General features: G+C 36.3%; 2 protein-coding genes across 3 annotated transcripts; one reads left to right on the plus strand and one right to left on the minus strand.

Annotated features, from left to right (window-relative positions):
• The first annotated feature begins 1,598 nt into the window (after positions 1-1,598).
• Positions 1,599-3,566, plus strand: LOC147762768 (A disintegrin and metalloproteinase with thrombospondin motifs 14-like). Its single transcript, XM_087010036.1, has 3 exons — positions 1,599-1,805; positions 2,056-2,244; positions 2,999-3,566. Exons 1-3 carry the CDS (start codon positions 1,679-1,681, stop codon positions 3,109-3,111), a joined length of 429 nt encoding a protein of 142 aa, XP_086866162.1. The 5' UTR covers positions 1,599-1,678; the 3' UTR covers positions 3,112-3,566.
• Positions 3,567-8,003: 4,437 nt separating this feature from the next.
• On the minus strand, positions 8,004-20,779 carry LOC106179538 (UDP-glucose 6-dehydrogenase). 2 transcript variants are annotated; one of them, XM_087009685.1, is made up of 12 exons: positions 20,555-20,779; positions 15,321-15,489; positions 14,550-14,687; positions 14,211-14,375; positions 13,830-14,027; positions 13,244-13,391; positions 12,685-12,779; positions 12,303-12,433; positions 11,868-11,963; positions 11,165-11,205; positions 10,583-10,674; positions 8,004-10,130 (listed from the first exon to the last, which is right to left on the minus strand). In XM_087009685.1, the coding sequence occupies exons 2-12, from the start codon at positions 15,477-15,479 to the stop codon at positions 9,951-9,953; spliced, it is 1,443 nt and encodes a 480-aa protein (XP_086865811.1). In that variant the 5' UTR covers positions 15,480-15,489; positions 20,555-20,779; the 3' UTR covers positions 8,004-9,950. The 2 variants fall into 2 exon arrangements, with proteins under 2 accessions (XP_086865811.1, XP_086865812.1); XM_087009686.1 differs by lacking the exon at positions 20,555-20,779 and adding an exon at positions 19,654-19,676.
• Between the last annotated feature and the right edge of the window lie 10 nt (positions 20,780-20,789).

Consider the following 20,789-nt stretch of genomic DNA (forward strand, 5'->3'; position numbering starts at 1 on the left):
TTTGTTACAATATGATAAATTTTTAAGTAAAAAAAAAAAAATGAAAAAAACTTGTCTGATTTTTAAAAAGCGCACTTTGTTGCGTCTTAGTGCTGTTTACAATAATGTATTGTACATTATTGGATTGAAAATGAACACCAGTAAGAAAAAAGTAATATTTGGACCACTAACCACCCCTTGTACAAATAAAGGTCAACAACAAAGAGATAGAAGCAGTAGAAGAGCATGTATATCTCGAGCAGAAATTCAGCCTCAGCCACAGAACACAGAACAGAAAGAAGTCCAAAGAAGAATAAATCCAGGATCGGTAGCATTTACAATGCACAAAGACATACATTTATTCAAATGCAACCTCCCCACGAGTCTGAGAGGAAAAGTGCTCCATGCATGTGTATTGCCGGTTGTCATCTCTGGTTCAGTGACATGGGCAATGAATGCAAACATGGGAAAAACACAAGTAGCACAGAGAAAGATGGAAAGAAGGTTGTTGAACAGCAGGGTAAGAGATAGGAAGACCACTTAGTGGATAAGATAACAGAAGAAGTATGTGCTGCTTACAATTATGACAGATGGACAATAAGGCTGACAGAATGGACACCAAGATATGGACATAAGAAACCAGGGAAGCCTCGTAAGTGATGGAGGCATGGTTTAGATGAGTATTAAAAAATAGCAAACTGGACAAACTGGAATAAGCATGCTGAGACCTGCGTCCAAAGGTGGAACACGTTAGGTTCTTAATGGTGATGGTGATGATTACTAACATTATTTTAATTTGTTTGAGGTTTAGCCAACCAGATAAAACATAAACTACAAATTCATTCGATCTTTTCGGTAGAGAGGGGAGGGAGCTCGTTCCATCGTAAATGTGCACGACCTAAACTAAAACAGAAAGATGGTTCTAAATATAGATTGGCAAGGTGTTCATGCATATCTTTGAGGTAAAGCTGGTGCAAGGAAAAGATCGTCGTCTGATGGAAAGTTTCTCAGTGCGACTCCACGTTGCATCCCCGACCCCTCTCCCCTCAAGTCGAGATGTGAACACTCGGGGTTACCTAAAGACGGCTGGGGCATCTGTGACGTCATTAGCGACATTTTTGTGGGTTCGTCGGGCGAAAAAACCGTGAACCAACGACCTCAACGGACTGTCACCATGGCAACGGCCAGTGACCTGACGGACCTGCCCGTCTCGGATGTTATAAATGTGGAGCTTCTACTCGCTGGCCGCATCTCTTCGGGGGTTTCACCATCAGATGATGAAGACAAGTTGCATCAGTTTGCTTCTTCTGGGCCTCTGGGCGTATTCGGCAGGTAAACTGATGGCTTTAATTTTATCAATATCTCAAGTGATATATACAACATGCTCATTTACTTACTGTCTCTGATCTTTAATGATATTCATCTTTCAGTTGACTGAATCAAACCTTCTGCTATGTACCAACAACAGCGTAAATGCTATTTCTTTTATATTATCTTCTAATGAAAATGAAAAAAGTTCCAATCACTTTGTTCTCCTTATTTTTATTCCATGAGGCGTGTTGATCAAATCTTCTATTTTTCTCTTCAATATTCAGCCCACAGCGTGGTCAATGCGCCCACTTACACCGCCTGGATCGCTGAGTGGAGCGAATGGGGGAATTACAGCATATGCACGGCGAGTTGTGGCGGAGGAATCAAGATGAGAACAAGAGAGTGCGTTTTGAAGAAGGTTCACTACCATTATTTCTATAATGTTGGTACCAAACCCTCTTGCTGTGCCGGAGCGTCTGTTGAGGTGGAACCATGTAATACCCACATGTGCGTCAGTAAGTGTGCTCGTTTTTGTTTTCAGATTTTCATCGAGGTGTTATAAAATATTTGGCATTTCAAAATATGAAATTTACCAAAAAAATTTACAAGTCGCAAAACTGGTATTTTTAAAAAATCCATCTCATTAGCAGCATCTTTCAGTGTTGAAACACTTAATGACTATGACTGATTTGCTGTGTAATGTTTTCTGTAAAATGTCCTCAGCTTGGACGTATATCTCAGACTATGTATTCCATTTTCTATCAGTCATTGGCGGATGGTCCCCGTGGTCCATCAACACTGGCTGTTGTAACGGAATAAAGATTAGACACCGTAGTTGTACCAACCCTACCCCGGTCAACTCACCAGAATGTACCGGGCCTGCAGTGGACAGTGTTATGTGTGGACCAGAGGACAAAGAGATCTGTGTGGGATGTCCAAGAGACTGTCCAAGACGTAAGTAAAATGGAGTTGTTCAGAATGAGCTAGTGCTCACTAACTCCATGGCGACTCTTGCTGAATACAACCAAATTAACAGACTAACACGCCTCAACGTTCATACAATCACCAGCTTTTCTGCAATCAGTGGCAATCAGTGGTAGGGGTCGCCCCAAATAACACATTGTAGCCTCTGGGTGATATCGCTATTCGCAATACACGACGCTTTCGAGTTACGGGGCCCTGTACTATACCGGATATATAATATCTTAGTTGTAAAAGATGGGTATTTTTTCGGCAAAAGGACTGTAAGGAACAATCAAAATGATTTCCATGTCTTCAATTTCTCTAAGCAGTTAGTTATTTAAGTTCAACATCAGAACTTGCTTTGTAATGCTTCGCGTTTCTTTCAATTCGGGGTTAGTTTCAGTGGAACATCTCAACTCCAAATAATAACAACTTGACATTTGAAATATTTTACAAAATGTGCAAATGCCCTTTTTAATCGTCTTTTTACCAAAACTATCTCAAGGCGGAAAACATCAATGGAAAAACTAAAATATACTCATTTTCTGCTTTCGTTATTCTATTCTATTGGTTGATTTTTTGTGTCCTCACCTATAGCTAACCTTTGTTAAATTCTTTTCAAACCAGTGACCTATAATTTGTCTCAAATTTTGATTAAGAAACTTGCTTTCACTTAAAGGTGCACTTGATCCAAGCATCTTTTGCAACGACATTGATATCAAGGTCTCGTTTATTCTCGTTTCAGCGAGTATGTATTACCCTTACGCTCCGGTCGCTAAACACCCCTACTTTCCGCAGTATCAAGTCGCTGATCATGGGCACGACCAAGATCAGGACAATATGCAGGGCCCGAACTAAGACGCTCGTTGCTCCTGCCTTACCGTCGGCGGCCTCCAAGTGATAGCAATTTTGACAGCATTTCAAACATTATTTACTTCTTAAACCAATCCGACTTCGACAGGGCCAAAGTAGAAAAAAAATGAGAAGTAAAAAGTGAAAAAAGGAGTAAAAGAAATTAAAGTTCAACTGACACGATTATTGTACGCCATCCCGTTATTAAGGCAATTAAATTCAGTGAACAGTAGACACTGCTCTTACCTTTATAAAAATGTGTTTAAATGGTATTAAAATCAAAATAAATACTATCGTTTAAAAAATTCAGAGATCTTTTCAAAAATATTGCTATCCTCTCCCTTCCAACTCTGATGAAAACAGAAATTGTTTGAGGAACAAGTATTTAAAAAACTACTTAGTATGTCGTTTTATGTAATGATAACAGACAACTTGAGAAGATGTGTAATAAAAAGGCAGCCACAGCTAACTTAGGTGTTTTCCATTTCTTGCGATGTCCATCTAATAAAGTATGTTGCTTAATGTGTCTGTCGTTAAAATCAAATAGCTCGTTGCACACAACTCGCATAAAAAAAGACACTTAATTCAAAATAATCAGTTCAAAATGTCTTTTTTAGTATTTAAAGTTGGTGCAATACAGATAATTTACCTCGTTAACTCTTTCAAATTAAATAGATTCCTTTAAAGTACCTTAACCTCTGGAATTCAGCGACCCATAAACACAGATTCAGAGCAAAAGCACATGAGATTTTATTTTCTAACAGGAGAAACAAGCTGATGTTCACCAAATAAAAATTTCATAGGTTCTTCGGAGCACATCTGGCGTACTGGGTCATTACAAAGGGACCATTCAGATTGAGAAAAGCCGAGTGCTAGTAAGGCCGCGATCTAAATATGAAAGGAAGACCGCTAATCCTGTAATGGTCTCTCCGCCTCTCACACGCCTCCCCACGCGTCGTCCCTGCAGGGGCATAGTAATTAAATCTCGGCTCAATTCAACCGGTCGAGGGACAACGCGTGGGGAGGCGTGTGAGAGGCGGGGAGACCATTACAGGATTAGTGCTCTTCCTTTCATGTAGGTCTGCCATATTTAGGTCGCGGCCTTACTAGCACTCGGCTCTTCTCAATCTGAATGGTCCCAAAAAAGAAAGAAGTTCACAAAGTTCCGAAAGTTCATCCTAGCTTTCCACCACCACCCCCTCTCTCTCTCTCTCTCTCTCTCTCTCTCTCTGTCTCTCTCTCTCTCTCTCTCTCTCTTGGGCTCATTCACGGTTTGGATAATCGAGGGAATATGATCAGAATTTAGTGTCGGTGCTGTATGGATGAAAAACATTAGAATTAATATCAAATGAACTTTCTTCTTTGATAGTATTGTAATTAACAGTGAGCTTTATGTAGTCGATCTATCATCCTTATAACAGATAGCAAGGCGTCTGAAACATGTGTAATATCACAGCGACCAAATATTATCAACCAGGCTGACTTATGTGTATCTTGCCATTTAATGTTCTGAGACTGTGCAGGCACTAACACGAATAGTCCAGTCTTTGTTGTTTTCCGAGTTTTGAAAGATTTCGAAAATTCTCTATATATAGGCAAGATTTATTCGAAGTATAATTTTTGGGGCATTAAGCATTTATTCAATATGATGATAAAACACATCAAAGAAAAGTAACTACCGTTGGCATTATTTTCCCAAAATGTGCGGTAAGACATAGCGTTCCAAACGATAGGTCTGCCATTTAGAACTAAAACATTTAACTAGAAATTGAATTAAACATCGAAATTATGCAGGAGACGATATGGGTCGATCAATTATTCGAGAGCAGGAGTATTTGTGTTTTTTTTTCACCAGGGAAAAACTCATTTTGGCGGGTAAATCGCGAATGAGCTACTTATAGTACAAAAACGTATGTCAAAAACGGTTACTACTGGTTGACGTGACCTCGAGATCCTGTCCTTTTATTAAAGTAGACAGCTAGAATTAACTTTATCCATCTGCTCGAGAAGGATGACTTACCATATGGGTTTAAAATATATATAAATGTAAGTTTTGGGTTAAATGTCAGGATGCCAAAAGACTGCTATACATAAAGGTTGCTACGCAGCACGGTTTTTATGTTCAATAAATATTTAAATACACAAAAATAAAAATAATGAAACCCTCTGTAGGCCTATGTCGGATAATTATTTACAAGTGTTTCTTAAGAATAAAAATGAATTATTAGATTAACGCTGCCAAATATCAAGTTTTAGTTACTACAGTAAAATGATTTAATATTATAATAATAATGTATTTAACCCCCCTACGCACATACCTCTGCGCTGTTTACAAACATTGTCTAATACTTCAAAGATTAATTAAAAACAAATATAAAAATGATAAATTCTAAAAGAGGCATATATTGCTCAAAATATGCTTTAAATAAAGGACACTCGATTCGCTGATAAAATCATATGATAAAATTGGTGCTGAAGTTTCAAAACTCCTGTGTCCTGTGACCATGTTTAATGTCTTTTTTTTTTTTTTTTTTTTTTTTTTTTTTTTTTTTTTTTTTGTATCTTTAGTTGAATTTGTCCACTGAATCCGAGTGTTATAATGGGACAAGTAGGTTTTATAAAATTGCTCAGGTAAAATGGACTTCCCTTTAAAAATTTCAAAACCCACGAATAATATTTTGTAAACGATCCTTTTAGATATGGGTATGCGGGTAACCAATGTAGAACTGGTTGAATGTGCTCAGACTTGCAGCTTAATTACAAATTGACTGAAGTTTTTTTTAAAGTTAGTTATGTCGAAGATACGTGTAAAACGTGAGCACGAGGTTAGAACGATATTAACGACAAGGATAATGCGGGCTGTAGCATTTTACTTCCAGGGGATTAAAACCAAACATGATTAAATGATAAAAGGACTGTCCTTTATTTTCTCACTGATATCCAAATAGATCGACAACTAAATAAATAAATAAATAAATAAATAAATAAAGTTCCCCAGAAGAGAAATATAATGGATCATAAAGACGAGCTTTTTCTTTTATTTCAGTCGTACGTCTTCGGTCCGAGAATTTCGCCAGTTATACTTGGGGTCTCAATCCTAATGGCGACGCATACATCAAGCAAGGGTTTAGCGGAAATATCTTCTACATTGTTCCTGGGTTAACCGGACAACCAGGTACAGTGTCCTTCAACTCCGTGGACTACCCGTGCTCCTATCTCCGGCACTATGGTTATTTCCTTAACCTCGAAAGCTCAAAGAACCCGAGGAATCCTCACATCTTCGACAAGGACGCCACGTTCTACCCTCGACCTGACAAATTCTTCCAAGGATTTACAGCATACGAGTCGGTAAACTACCCTGGGTACTTTATCCGCCATGCTGGCTACAGACTGCAGATACGGGCAGACGACGGCTCTCACGTGTTTAAGAGGGACGCCAGCTTCAAGGAAGAGCCAATTGGTACATAAGACAATTTAATTTACAACAAACATACCTTGTTCTTTTGTCCAGTTGGTTTAACAAGTGACCACGAGCCGCTTTCCGCTAAAAATTTAGGTGATAAGAGGATTTTAGACTGGGTTCCCATACTTAGATCGATCCATCTGGGGGTTCACGCAAAATTGCTATCAGCTCAAGAGGCTTAAACGTCTGTCACGCCTACCAAAGCAGCTAGGGGTAAAGATAGTTAATCCCTAACAGGCGTAACAGACGTTTAAGCTGGTTAGTTTGATAGCAATTTAGTAAGACTCCCCAGGGAGATAGATCGATCCAAATATCTGTGGGAATGGTCCCTTAGAGAACGCGCCTATCTCACTCTTCATTAACGCTTGCTGCTTACAGAAAAATACAAAAATATATTTTACCGTTTCAGATATTCTGGAAAGTTGTCGCAGTTAACGTCTCACCACACCAAGATCACGGACGTTACAGAAACACGAGATGTTTGATCTACCTCAAAATAAAGCTACACACTCAGTGAAATCTCTCATGGAATACACCGAGTATACAGTAGTATAATTTTTTTTAAAATCATTTTTGGTCATTCGATCGCCGCATTCAAGAACAGTTTGATAAGAGTCAAGAACAAATATTTTACACATGTATCTACCTCAATCAACACTCAGGTAATTTTAATTCATACGTCAATTTTCCGCCACTTACAGGCCATTTACAGGCCTATGTACGGGTACGTGCGCTTCATCGATCATATGGGTGCCAATTTTATTTACTGAGTATCTGCAATTTACCATTAGCTGTATTGTCTTATTTTCATTCTGATTAAAAAATAGAAGTATATATAAACTGCGGACATCATGTTCAAGTTGTAACCTGGCCAGTGCAGTAATAAAGAAAACCTTTGTTTGAAACATTATCCACAGCTTTTTTTTTGTTTTAATTTATTTGGGGTGAGGATAAATTAAAATTTTGTTTAAAAGTTTAATCCAATGTTCAGGCTAAATAAAGAGCTCATTGTCAATTACCCCGGTCCCCTGAAATTGCCTTTGAACAAACAAGCTTGCCTTTTGTGCAATTTTTGTGAAATGTAATTTCAATATCTGAACTATTATCAAAATTATCTATTAAAATTGTCTTAAAATCAACTTTGTCTCACATTTGGAAATACGATAATAACTCATCTTTTCAAAGGGGAGGGGGGGAATTTTACAAATACTGTATTTTTAAATCATCATTTCTTAAAATTAGAACATTCTTTTTGAGTGGTAATAACAAAATTAAAAAGTACTCTACATTTCCATTCTATCCAGTAAAAGCCCCACAAATGCTGTATAGGAATATCAGAAACTTTGATAATTTTTGCACATTGAAAAGATGGAGCAATTACCGTAGTGTTTCCCAGATGATAATAGCAGAAAAAATGAAAGAAAGAGGAACTCTGTGAAAATTCAGTGCCTCATTATTATAATATAATTTTCAGGATGCATGCTATTAGTTGACTAACACAAGACAGTTATCACTCTATTCAACCAAATGGTTTAAGCATTACAAAAAAAAAATTTAAATAAATAAATAAATAAATAAATAAATAAATAAATAAAAATATCTGGAAATAGTGATTTAAAAGTTTTCAAATGAAAAACTGGTTTCTGCATTTATGAATAGGTGAAATGATAAATCAAGGAAAATAAGATAAAGAAATAGATACTGACTTATGATTAAACATAGTACTTATTAATGGTAAACAATAATATGTGCAAACCTCAAACCCACACTCTATACAGAATATAATAATAAAACCTTCTTGTTCCCCTCATTTATCTTAAATATATACATAACAAATTAATTTATGTTTCAACAAGAATCACATTTTTACAATCATGATGACTTGATCATCTACATGATCACTGACTGAACAGATCAATACATATGGCACAATTGGTTTCTTAGAGAGCATTAAGAACAACAGACTAACAGATCTGAGGATCAAATATGGTGACCCACTAAAAAGCTTGCCACTTAATTCCCTGATTAGATACTAACAAACATTCAAGTGGGTCGGCCATATTTGATCCGTGGATCTGTTAGTCTGCTGTTCTAAATCATCAAATTTTAAATGGTTTTGTGCTGCCTACTGCACCAGCTAACAAACACAGTGATCCATATTTCAAAACTCGGGGGGAAAAAAAAGACCTCTGCCATGGCAGCTTAATTTTCATAATTAGTCAATTAAACAATAAACAAATCAACACCATAATCTAATCGTTTTTAAACTAGACCACTTCTTTATCAAAATCTATCCATAACTTTTTAAGTTAGGCTGCCAAGGATGAAAACATCACCTACTTGGTGGGGGTAATGATATTGTGCATCAGAAGTATTGCCACAAATAAAAGAAAAACAACAAGACTTTGACACCAACCACAAGCATGCTAATTAACTTAACTTTAGATACAGTGATCATTATAAAGTACCAATATAACCATTTGCCTTATTATACTACAGTGTATTCATCATATATACTTCTCCATCTATTATTCTGCAATAATATACATATATTGGACCCAGTTTAAGATGGCAATTTCAACAAATACTTTGCATAAATATTGCCAGAATGTAGAATGTTTTTTCTTTGCAGTCTCTTTGATTATTGATCCTTTTCTTTCTGACAAATAAAACTCAAAGGATGTTTCCCTCATGTCAAACAACAGCTGTTGATATATTACTGAGATTGCTTGGTACCCTGCTTTGCCTTTTGTACGGTGGCCTATAGGAACCTCACTTATAGCAGCCTAAGGTTCCTATGGGCCATCGTACTTTTGCACTCTCTGTAAGCAAATGTAAAATATACTCAATAATGCAGATTCTATTTAAATATGAAACAAAACCATTCAGCTATAAAATTATTTTACAAAATAAATAAATAAATAAAAAAATAATATCTATACCATACTACAAAAAATGTGTTTGGTCTAATTAACAACTTATATGTTGAACAATATTTAAATTTGATAAATGCCTTCTGGAAATATTTCATTGTAAGCATAATACACGTTACCTGAAATTACTTATCAAAAAATTAAATTGAGGCAGGGTGCTAGACTATAAAAGAACAATGATATGCTGAGATGGAAAGTATTTTTATACTTAAAAGTAAGTGTACCCATTTCCTTAAAAAATGGGCTATAAGATTTTGAATTTCATGATAAAGTTATGATCACAGTCCCCTCTCTCACCATTATCAAAATATTTTCAGCTTTCCCGCCATAATACCAAGCAGAATAAATAGATCTATTCTAAAATTGAGAAACCTGAGGTAAAAACTAAGACCTAGACCCTCTTTCATACATAATTTGTGTCCATAATTCTTTTTCCAAAGGGAAAACATCTACAATCCAGGCTTGGCAAATTGACGAACCAAATGTCCACGCCCTCGCGTTATCCTTTTCCCGATGGTTTCAACATGGAATCCAATATCATGGAGGGCGCGATGATCGAGTATGAGACGTCCATCAAAGATGAAGGCAGGTTTTAACATCTGGTTGTACATGCGCTGGTAGTCAAGGTCCTACAGAGAAAAACAAGTAAAATGAGTAAAGACATTTTCAGTGCCATCTGAAGCATAGAATCTAATAACTAAGCACAAGCTGATTATTTTTTGTGCTGTTAGCTTGCAGCCAACCTGGACAAGAAATGATTGCTTCCCTTTGTTTTGGTGGGAAAATCTGTCTTAGATTGCCTTCAAGTGGTAAAATATAACAACTGCCTGAGGTTGCAGTTTCACACCAAGCCCTTTCACAGGATGGACTGGTCACCTCATTTAGTGACATACCACTAGTAATAGACACCAGCGTCTGCTCCCAGATGTGTCAGAGGTAAGTGAATTCCATCACATAAGTTCGAAAATCTGATTTACATATATTCTGGATTCTACTTCTACTACATGACTAAGAACATTCACCTATTTCTGACCATCATTTCAAAGTAATGGAGTCCAACAGAAATGAAACAAAAACTGACCTTGAAGAGGTCCCATTCTGTACATATGACCACAGCATGAGCGCCCACTGCGGCTTTATATGGGTCATCTTCTATGGTGACCAGTTCACCAACTAAAATAAAATGATTCAGAATAAAAATAAAAAAACTATGGCTGCTACATTAATTAGCTAAGCCTTTTTCATTTTTTTAATCTGTTTTCATTCATCACTAGCTGAAAAGTAATTTATTCTTACTCTATAGTCTCTGATATTTTTTCTACAATAGTTGAAGTTGGTCACAAAACTGTTCAATTTTTTTCTTTGAGCCACTGATGAATATATGCTATAATTTCTCAACATGCAGGCGTGATTTACGAATTATTCCAAATCACAGTCTCACACTAATAACTGCATCTTGATAACAAAGAGCTCCAAATAATGACATGGTTTTATTCCAATCCTTAACATCTTCACTACTTACTAATCAGTTTATCTAATTCTATTCTATATTGTGCATTAAAAAGTAAACCTAATATTAACTGAATTCAATGAGTTTCAGGACAGCAAAATAATATCAATGACTTCACAAAAATGGCATCAAAATGAATACAATCTTGTGTACCTCTGTCTGGGTCCTCTGAAATAGCAGGATGCAGCAGCTCGCTGAAATATTCCAGAACATTAAACTGATTATAACAACCATATACTGCACTTTTAGACAAAAAGGGGGCAGGCAAGTGTTCCAAAATGTTCTGTCACTTTTTAAAATTCTTAATAAACAATTTTCCAAGTAAGAACACACACACGCACACACACACACACACATAAACAATTTTCCAAGTAAGAACACACACAATTCAATTATACAGAAATGCACATTCAAACACAAGAACAACAATTCATTTGATTATGTGACAAAAAATAAAAAAAGTTTGATTTACTTATAAAAATCATGTCAACACACTGGACTGTACCACCACAATATATGCACATGTACCATCTTTGTTAAATATTTCAATATTTTTTTTAAAAAATGTGACAAATTCTTACAACCACTGTCACATACAAACACACCTCCGTATGCCTGCTCTACAGTAAGAAATCTCATTATGCATGTCACGATCATGTGTGTGCATCCACACACGCACATGCACACACACACATACTTACGTACAATCACCCAGTCACTGTCAGCTATCATAAAATCTGGGCCCTCTCCACCTGTGGGTCGTAGATGGTCAAACACACACGGACATGCACACACACACACACACACACACACATACCCAGTACTTCCATACTATCACCCAGTCACTGTCAGCTACCTGAAGATCTGAGCCTTCTCCACCTGTGGGTCGTAGATGGTCAAACAGGCGCCCTCGTCCATCAGGTACTTACACAGGTAGATACTGGCTGACTCCCTGGAGAACACATAATGTACTCCATTATTTAAAATATGCTCCTGTTACTAATTCCTTCTATTGCATTCTCCATCTTATGCAAAATCATCATCATGTCTAATTTTTATCATCAAATTCCTTATGGCTTAGAAAAGATAATTGAAAATGTCAAATGTTGAAAAAAAATTACTGATAAGAAGCATTTATGGGTTTGACAACAAATTATTAACTTCATATCAAAGTTTATTCTAAAATTTTCCTTAAAGCCAAATTTATAGATGTCATTTAAAGACAAAATATAATATAAAATATACAATGCTTTAAAAATTTTTCCCATGTTTCTTCTATTGCATATGGTACCTTGTGTCTCCTGTGTCTTTCTTGAATGCAAACCCAAGGATTGCTATCTTCTTATTGTGAACAGTGTTAAATAAGGCTTCAACAATACGGTTAGCAAAACGACGTCTTTGGTAATCATTTATGTCAATTATCTGGAATGAAAACCCAAATGTATACATGAATATGAAAGTGAAAGCATCCATCAATTTTTACAATGTCAGATGTAAAAATACCAGCAAATTAAACTTTAAGTTTATCATTCTTCCATGTTACCACTGAGAATGCACATGGACTATCTGCTGGTGGGTGGTTCACATTTCTTGAACACGTGTGTGTGTGTGTGTGTGTGTGTGTAGGTGCATGCATGTCTGTGCGCATTCTTGCGAGCATGCACATAACATACCTGCTGCCAGTAGGCGGCCACCTCTGGCAGGTTGAGACACTCGCTTAAATACACCAAGTTGAGGACATCTTTCTGAAAACAGCTCCCTCCAAACCCTGAAACAAGTTCAGTACATCTCATGACTGGGCAACAGCCAAAACATATAGCTGATTATTTTATGGTAAGAGGTAAAATAAGGCTTGGGTTGAAGATAACTGAAATGCATAATTAACAAAATGCGAAATACTTCAGTTACTTGAAAAAAGTACACCGAATCAATGTTCAACCAACCCTGAGGATCACAATTTTTGGAAAAGAACAGACAGAATATTATTGACTGATGGCAGATTTCGGATACTTTATAATACCACAGCAGTAAAGAGTTGGAAAACAGAAATTTGTTTTCTTGCCAGTCGTATAAAATGCTTTTTTTAATTAATCTTTTCTGAAAAACTTAACTTTATTTCTAAAAGTTGTGACACTTACCAACATTCACCTTGAGGAACTTTCAAATTGGTTCCTTGGTAAAAAAAAAAAAAATTCAATTCTTAACTGTCTTTCAAAAAGTCGTGACACTTACCAACACTGGCTTTAAGGAACTTAGGGCCTATCCTGCTGTCAGTCCCTATGGCGTGTGACACCTGGTCAACATCTGCACCTGTTGCCTCACAGATGGCTGACATGGCGTTGATGCTTGAAATTCTCTGGGCAAGAAATGCATTGGCAGCCTGAAAAGTAATATCACCAAACACAATGATTTATGTTAGACAAGACTGAAAGACTTGACTATAAAGTATGATAATCTTTATACTTCCCCTGTGAGTGTTCATTCTTAGGAATATATCATTTAACTACTGTGTGACACTATGTCTGTATATACAGTCCCATAACTCTGTGCGTCTTATATGGGTAATGTAAAATTAATACAAAACAGAGCGTGATGCTGCATAAATGTCAGTTCAATAGCAGAATTGCCAATAAGGCTGGAATTGTCATTAAAATTCACCATTCCTGATTGTGATGGAATATAGTGATTGACAACTATATGCTACGACATTCTTTGCATTTTCCCATTCAATTTCATTCAATCGTATCAAACAAATGTAACATTTCTCACAGACAGTACATTTTTATTTTTAAAAAAATAAAAAATAATAACAATTTACCAGTTTGGAGAGCTCAGATGACCAGGTGTTCATGGTGATAATATGGCTGTCAGAGACCCAGTGTTTGTATATGGAGGCCAGTTTCTCCACCGCTGCCTGGCCGTCTATGGACTCCTCTCCACCAATCAAAACTCTGTCTGGATTCAACAGGTCCTGAATGGCCGTCCCTTCCGCAAGGAACTCTGGGTTTGAAAGGATCTAAAAACCAATGAAAACGGCCTAAACATGGTTTAATAATAATAATAGTATCTACACAAATTGAGTCCATCTAAATATGGTATAATAGTAGCACCTAAAATCAAAACCACCAAAATTATCCCTTTTTTATTTATCATAATAATAATACTTGACCAGCACTTAAAATAGGCCTAAGGTTCTCACCTGAAAGTTTATATTTGTTTTCAGATTTGCCTTCAGAATATTATTGATACTCTCTGCTGCTCTGACAGGCACTGTACTCTTCTCAACCACAATCTTAGAGTTTGGTGCCACATCTGCAATCCTTCTGGCTGCTGATTCAATGTACTTCAGGTCTGCTGCTCTACCCTGTCAAAAAAAGCAGAATTATTTTTTTTTTAATTTGGACAATTTTGTTTGAAATTTTCTGGAATATACTTCACACTTTATGCTCTACCCTGTTAAAAAATACAGAAATTTTACAATTGTAAAGATTGTTTGAAATATACTTATTATTATGATCATCATTCTAAACACCCTTACCTTTCCCAGCCCGTACATTTTAGTTGGTGTGTTGACAGAGATAAAGATAAGCTCTGCCTCCTTGATCCCCCTGTCTATATCTGTGGTGAAGAAAAGATTTCTGCCACGACATTCCTTCACTATCTCCATCAAACCAGGCTAGAAGAGAAACACTATTTTTTATCTTTTTATTCATATTCACACTTTTTATTCATAGAAAACTTACTTGACAACACAGAACGTACTGACATGTATTCTTTTCATCTTGGAATTGTGGTGCTCACATCTTAAAATGTGGCGAGGGAAAAATATTAACAATTACAACTGTAACAAATGATGACAATGACATCGTCACTGACAACAACAAACACTCAAATTAAATGTTACCAGTTTTTGTGTCTTTTTCTACAAAATCTCAAACTCAGAGCTATGTCAATGGTGAAAGTAGCTATATCTAAAGCAGACTATCAACTATGGCTACTAGTATATTTAAAGCACTGGACTATCAGATGTTAGCCGTTTACACTCTTAGCTGTCAATATCATATACCTTCCTTCCAAAAATAAGACATATTTCTGTTATATATTTATATTAAATGAAAAATTCAAGAAAAGCAGCTGCAATTTGCATGAATTATCTAAAGCTTAGTTGTAAGGAAAGGTTTTATGGTTGCTATGGAGATGAAAACTAGCATTATGGGATGGGTCATTTCTGCTTTCAGCATTCTGGAAACTTGCAGTCAACAGAAGTGGCCACTGTCCTGAAATCTGGTCCTCTGTAGAAAAACTTTACCTCAAATATGGGCAGATGCTCGGAGTTCCACTGGGCAATCCTGTCCTTGCTCAGGTCCACAACTGTGACCATTATTTCTGGACATTTGTAAGCAATGACACTACAAGTAGGACCGCCAACATAACCAGCCCCAATACAGCATATGTTCTTTATGGACATGGCGTCTAACCTGAAAAAATATACAGGTTTTAAAACATAATCATCATCACCTATGTTGTAATATAGGTGAAAAACTCTTGTACATGGCTGAAGTTGTAACCAAATGGCAGGCACGTATCTTTGTCTTTAAATGCATATTTCATATTCCTTCAGTACTTATATAATTCCTACAGGAAGGATCCCAGATGGGCAGAGATATGGAGAACATCCCCCTCACTTCCTGATCAGGCTTATATTGGGGTCAGTTTTCACCAGACAGTAAAGATAAATCACTGGCAAAAGAAATTAAAAACAATTTCATTATTTTTTTCAAATTAGGCCACACTTTTTTATTTTTATGGATGACATCCTCGAAAATCGGTGCGAGCGGGCGAAAAAAAAAAAAACAGTTCCAAAAAAAAAATGCTTAAGAAAAGTTATGTTTTCAGTACACAGCTGGAAACACTAATTTACCACAGAAACACGTATCAAACTAACAACATGTCTTTATCCATGCTCGCAAAATATTAAAGCATTGTGAATAGGGCCTACTTCGTAGAAAGGTAAAAAGTCATGAATATATATATACTAGTATGCTGCATATTACCAAATCTATTTAAGGTTATTTCATGCATTCTGTTGGTATAGCAATCAATAAAACAAATATCAAATAAACAGAGTGTCTTTATTTGTACTCTCAGAAAATTAGAGCATTGTGAACACTTCACAGAATTGTTAAAAAATGAAGCAAAGATAGGCCTATGCTTCCTACTACCAAATCTAAAAAAGGTAATTTCGGTCGATGCCATTTTGTCTACTTCGACTCACACGTAGCAGCCGACTATTGGGTGGCCTGTCCGACCTTCAGTCCACCAAATACCACGACGCTCTTGTCGACCCTTTTTTCGCTACCAAAAAACACTTGGTAAGCCTATGTGCTGCTTTGGACAGAATGTCACTGAAATTTTCCGGGCGATGATCGCTGGCCGCGGCCAGCCTTTCGTATAATTGTAAAAAGGTGATATCTCCATGTCCAATATCAATGGCAAACCCATCCAAAACGACGGCCCCCGTTCTCTTTATGACTTTAATTGTCGTGTATTTTGAAATTAATGCTAGAGATGAATTTGACGGCCAAGCGGCCATATTTCCACGTGGTGATAATACACATGCGCAGAAAGCTCATTTTCCGCACTCGGAACTACTCGGATGTCTCCGCAGTCGACAATGACAGCATGGAGCTTGCGGAATTAGCCGAGGATTGCCGATTGCATTTTCCGGCAAATTCAATAACGACGTTTGCGACAACCGACTTCCTTGGGGGGGGGGGGGGGGGAGTAGGGGGGGATTTTTTTTTTTTTTTTGAGAACGGACGAAAATCGGTGCGCGCGCAGGATGTCATCCATAAAATTAAAAAAGTGTGGCCTTATTTACTGAGTTGGTGAACGGTAACTTTTTGACTTGAGGGAATATTTAAACTTCATCCTGGCATAATACTTATTGGATAAATATCTTTTATAAATTAAAGACTAGCAAAAGGAGTAAACAAATATAATATAATAATGGTGATAAACACAGTACAATAAAATACAATGTAAAAAAAAGATGCTGTTTCAACCAGTATCTTGTCATCATGCCATACAAATACAATACAACACAATACAACAGCATGTCAAGATATGCTGGCAGTGTCTAGATACATGTTATCACGGTACTGGCTGATTATTTCGTCAACCCTGTAAATTATAATAACTGAATATATACATAATTATAAGAAACACCAGTTACTGTTATGGAGGTTCACTAGTGGCACGAAATTACAGAAGATGTTGATAGCACTGTTGATACTTTTCCAATATTCCTGAGGCCAACTGCACCTTTTTCATCCACTCAATACTCTGGAAGCAGTTTTTTCTAGATCACTTTCAAATGTTTTCTTCTGTCCTCACAAAATTCATGATCATCTTCCCTCAATGCAAAATTTTGAAATAGGATCGTTTATAAATGCACAATTTTGTTTTATGAATATGACGTAGCCACAAAACATGCCACACTTTCATACCTTTTTGGATACAGGTAAAAGCACAAGTTTTTGCTTAAAAATTAAACAAGACTGTTTATATTAAATAATTACGCAAAAACTTGGTCACATTTGAAGCATTTCACATGGATTAGTAAGTTTTTATGACTAAGATAAAAATCAAATTCACAAACATATAGGAAGTTCTTTTTAAATATTTCTAACATGATCTAACATTATCATGATAAGAGATGCCAAAAATGTAAGGTGTGGCAACCGTACTGAAAACCCCTATTGACAAGTGCCTAATATGGCAGCCGGGCTGAATCCTCCTCAGGGAGGTGAGAGCAACAACTTATAGTGTGCAACAGGGCCAAAATGACCAGGCTTCCTTTGAATTGTGAATTAAATAAATATATGTGTAACTTCAACCCTCGCGGTTGCAATATCTCAATGAAGTTTATAATAATTATTATTAATTATAAGACTTACCATGACACTGTGTCCCCCATTTCTTAAATTTAGCAATACGCAGGAACTGAAACCGCTGTCGACCTTGACGCACACGTATAAAACTGAGCAGATTTATCATTCTAGCGTCATATCACTGGGTTCATCTATTTTAAATAATAAATAAGAATAGGGGCCTTCTCAAAAGTGTTCCAAGCTTCAGATTTATACTTCTTATTCACTGGTGGAAAAGCAAAGGTCACACACATCAAGCATTTACCAAGGTGGTTTGAAATTGTTACAGGTTGTAAAGACATGCATGCTAAAGATTTAAATAGCAGGAAACTTAGACCTAAAAAACATCCAAGCATTTCCATAAAAATTCCATTTCAAATAAATGAGACACTACTAATTCTAACTGCAAAATTTCTTTGCCCTTACTCTAAATAGTGCAATACCGATATTTTTTCTCTGAACGTGGTTTATATTTTTGGCTTTGTTTTTTACACAAATCTTAAAGATGCATATAATTTAAGTGCGTTGACAAGTCAAATTATTGCCATAAAAGCTGGACCAAATGTTACCATATAGTTTCGAATACAATATTAGTATATACTTAAAAGTACTATCTACAGGGTTTTGTTTCATCATTTCCTTTCCTTGCAGAAAGTGCAGTTTTGGAGTCTTCCTTTAGCAGACAGAATGATTAATTCCAGTTATATTTTGGCATGTGGGTTTCATTTGAGTTGTGTAAGAAACTGGTGGTTGAAATTAGCATGTATGCTGCAGAGAATGTACATAATTTTGATAAGAGAGAAAACAATGCTATGTTAGTAAACATTACACAGTAGTTGAAACATGCAGGTTATCATGCAAAAAGACAACTGAGTTATTTTTCTAGGTGAAATGTAAATAAAAGAACAGCATGAATCCAATGATTTCAAGCAGGAACTTGATAAGTTTTATACAATTCATCAATTTCAATATCTTAATTCTTAATGTACATTTTGTTGTACATGTAATAAATGGAAAACAAGTCAGCGATGTGAGCATGATATACCAGAAGTAAAATCCAAGCAGATGGTACATACACCCTGCTGTCTTGGTGTGGATCTGATTTTGGCTATTTTCACACTGAGAGGTACACCTTACTGTAGTGGTCTACTGTGAGGTATCTTAACTTGTAATTAATAACACAGTGGGATTCTCTCCCTTCCACAACTTGTCTAGATGTTTGCTTCCTGCTTTTTGCACAGGTTAATATGATAGGATGTGTTAAGAACAGGCAAGAACATTGGTGACTTGATCCTCACATTGTTGCCAGGTTATTAGTAATAATTTTAATTACTTAAAAGTTGTTCATCTCTAAAAGTGACTTGTTTTGTTAATATTACCCAAACAAGATGGATATCAAATTTATGTATGAGGTGTGTATCAGTGAAAGGAATTGAGATATACCAAATTTGAGTTCTTTGTACTTGACAATGTTTTTCGTTCTGATATAAAACATTTTACATCGAATATGCTTCATAAGAAATAGGGATACATTTCATACAAGTACAGACTGCTAGACCAGAGAAGATTACAGGAGTGTTAGTGCACTGTGAAAGTCTTGTAATGATCCCTCTTAGTACAATATCAGTATTCATCTTCTTTAATAGATTGTATAATTTTGAATTATTCAAGAATGCTATGATCTACTGAAGATACATATATTGCACTCACTTGATCTTTAAGTAGAGAGGGCTCTAAATTATGATGTCATGTTGTTACCAAGGTGTCTAAGGGCTCTTTCCCACTGAAAATATCGGTCCTTGTAGATCGATCCAACTCTGCTGGACTCTTGCTGAATGCAATCAGTTTAACATGCCTTCTCCTGACGTTGATTAGAATACAGAAAAGCTGGTGATTATGTGAGTACGTTTGAAACAAATAGAGTGTTTTAATCTGTTGAACTGACTGCGTTCAGTGAGAGTCCCTGTGAAACTGGATCAATCTACGTACTAGTAGACCAATAGTTTTAATGGGAATGAGCGCTAAGTGGATGCCACAACATGTCTGCATATGTCTGTAACAGATATGTGTGATTATAAACATTCTAAATCATGAGACAGGAAAGTCTAGCTGTGACATTGACACTGGTTATAATAACACTCCAAATACCTGGAAAACCCATTATGAAATTTACTAGGTTGTCTTCTTATTACAGACTCTATATGGTACTATAACATAGATATTATGTTGGATTCCTATCTAGAACATGTGTCATAGAGAACCTTTTGGAGTCAGTTTCCTTTTGACATTCTTTTGGACCCCATCAGAAATTTATGTAAGAGATGGAAAACAGGACAAGTAAAACTAGTCGTTTTAAGTACATGTGTGTAGCAGCGGTAAAACCCCGCTATGAGGTAAACTTGGACATGCAACACTAACATTAAATGATGATAATCACCGTCTAGACGTTCTTTGACCTAACATAAGACAGGCGTTAATAATTATTTACTACTCTGACCTATTTACCTGCCTGACCCGAAACTATCATAGAATCAGTGCACGGGCACCACAGATTTTTTTTTTCATTTCAAAATAGCCTAGAGCTGTGCTAAAATAAGCATATATTACATACCTTACTGATACGTGTAAATTCTTTAAGTAGATGGAGTTCTTGTGACCTCTTTCCACGTGGCTTTACGCAGCTGTTTAATATGCGTCCTGCGGTTTATTTACAACATAAGCCTTGGGAAATGAAACAGCATGAAAAGCTTTGATATCAGGTCACTAACACTGTCGACGACATCGGTGGATATTTTCTTTCCATCAAGATAAGCTGAGCAATAGGCAAATGGTTGGAAATTAGAAAT

This window comes from Lingula anatina, chromosome 3 (genome assembly GCF_051362555.1).
Source record: "Lingula anatina isolate TDL-2025a chromosome 3, LinAna3.0, whole genome shotgun sequence".
Classification (NCBI taxonomy): Eukaryota; Metazoa; Brachiopoda; class Lingulata; order Lingulida; family Lingulidae; genus Lingula; species Lingula anatina.

Excerpts from the sequence above, each read along its gene's own strand:
- LOC106179538 (XM_087009685.1), bottom strand. The coding sequence starts at position 15,479 with ATGTCCATAAAGAACATATGCTGTATTGGGGCTGGTTATGTTGGCGGT. Across the intron at positions 12,434-12,684 it reads TGGCCGCCTACTGGCAGCAG|ATAATTGACATAAATGATTA; the intron begins GTATGTTATGTG and ends TTTTCATTCCAG. Across the intron at positions 10,131-10,582 it reads CAGAATGGGACCTCTTCAAG|GACCTTGACTACCAGCGCAT; the intron begins GTCAGTTTTTGT and ends TTTTCTCTGTAG.
- LOC147762768 (XM_087010036.1), top strand. The coding sequence starts at position 1,679 with ATGAGAACAAGAGAGTGCGTTTTGAAGAAGGTTCACTACCATTATTTC. Across the intron at positions 1,806-2,055 it reads TAATACCCACATGTGCGTCA|TCATTGGCGGATGGTCCCCG; the intron begins GTAAGTGTGCTC and ends ATTTTCTATCAG. Across the intron at positions 2,245-2,998 it reads TCCAAGAGACTGTCCAAGAC|CGAGTATGTATTACCCTTAC; the intron begins GTAAGTAAAATG and ends TTCTCGTTTCAG.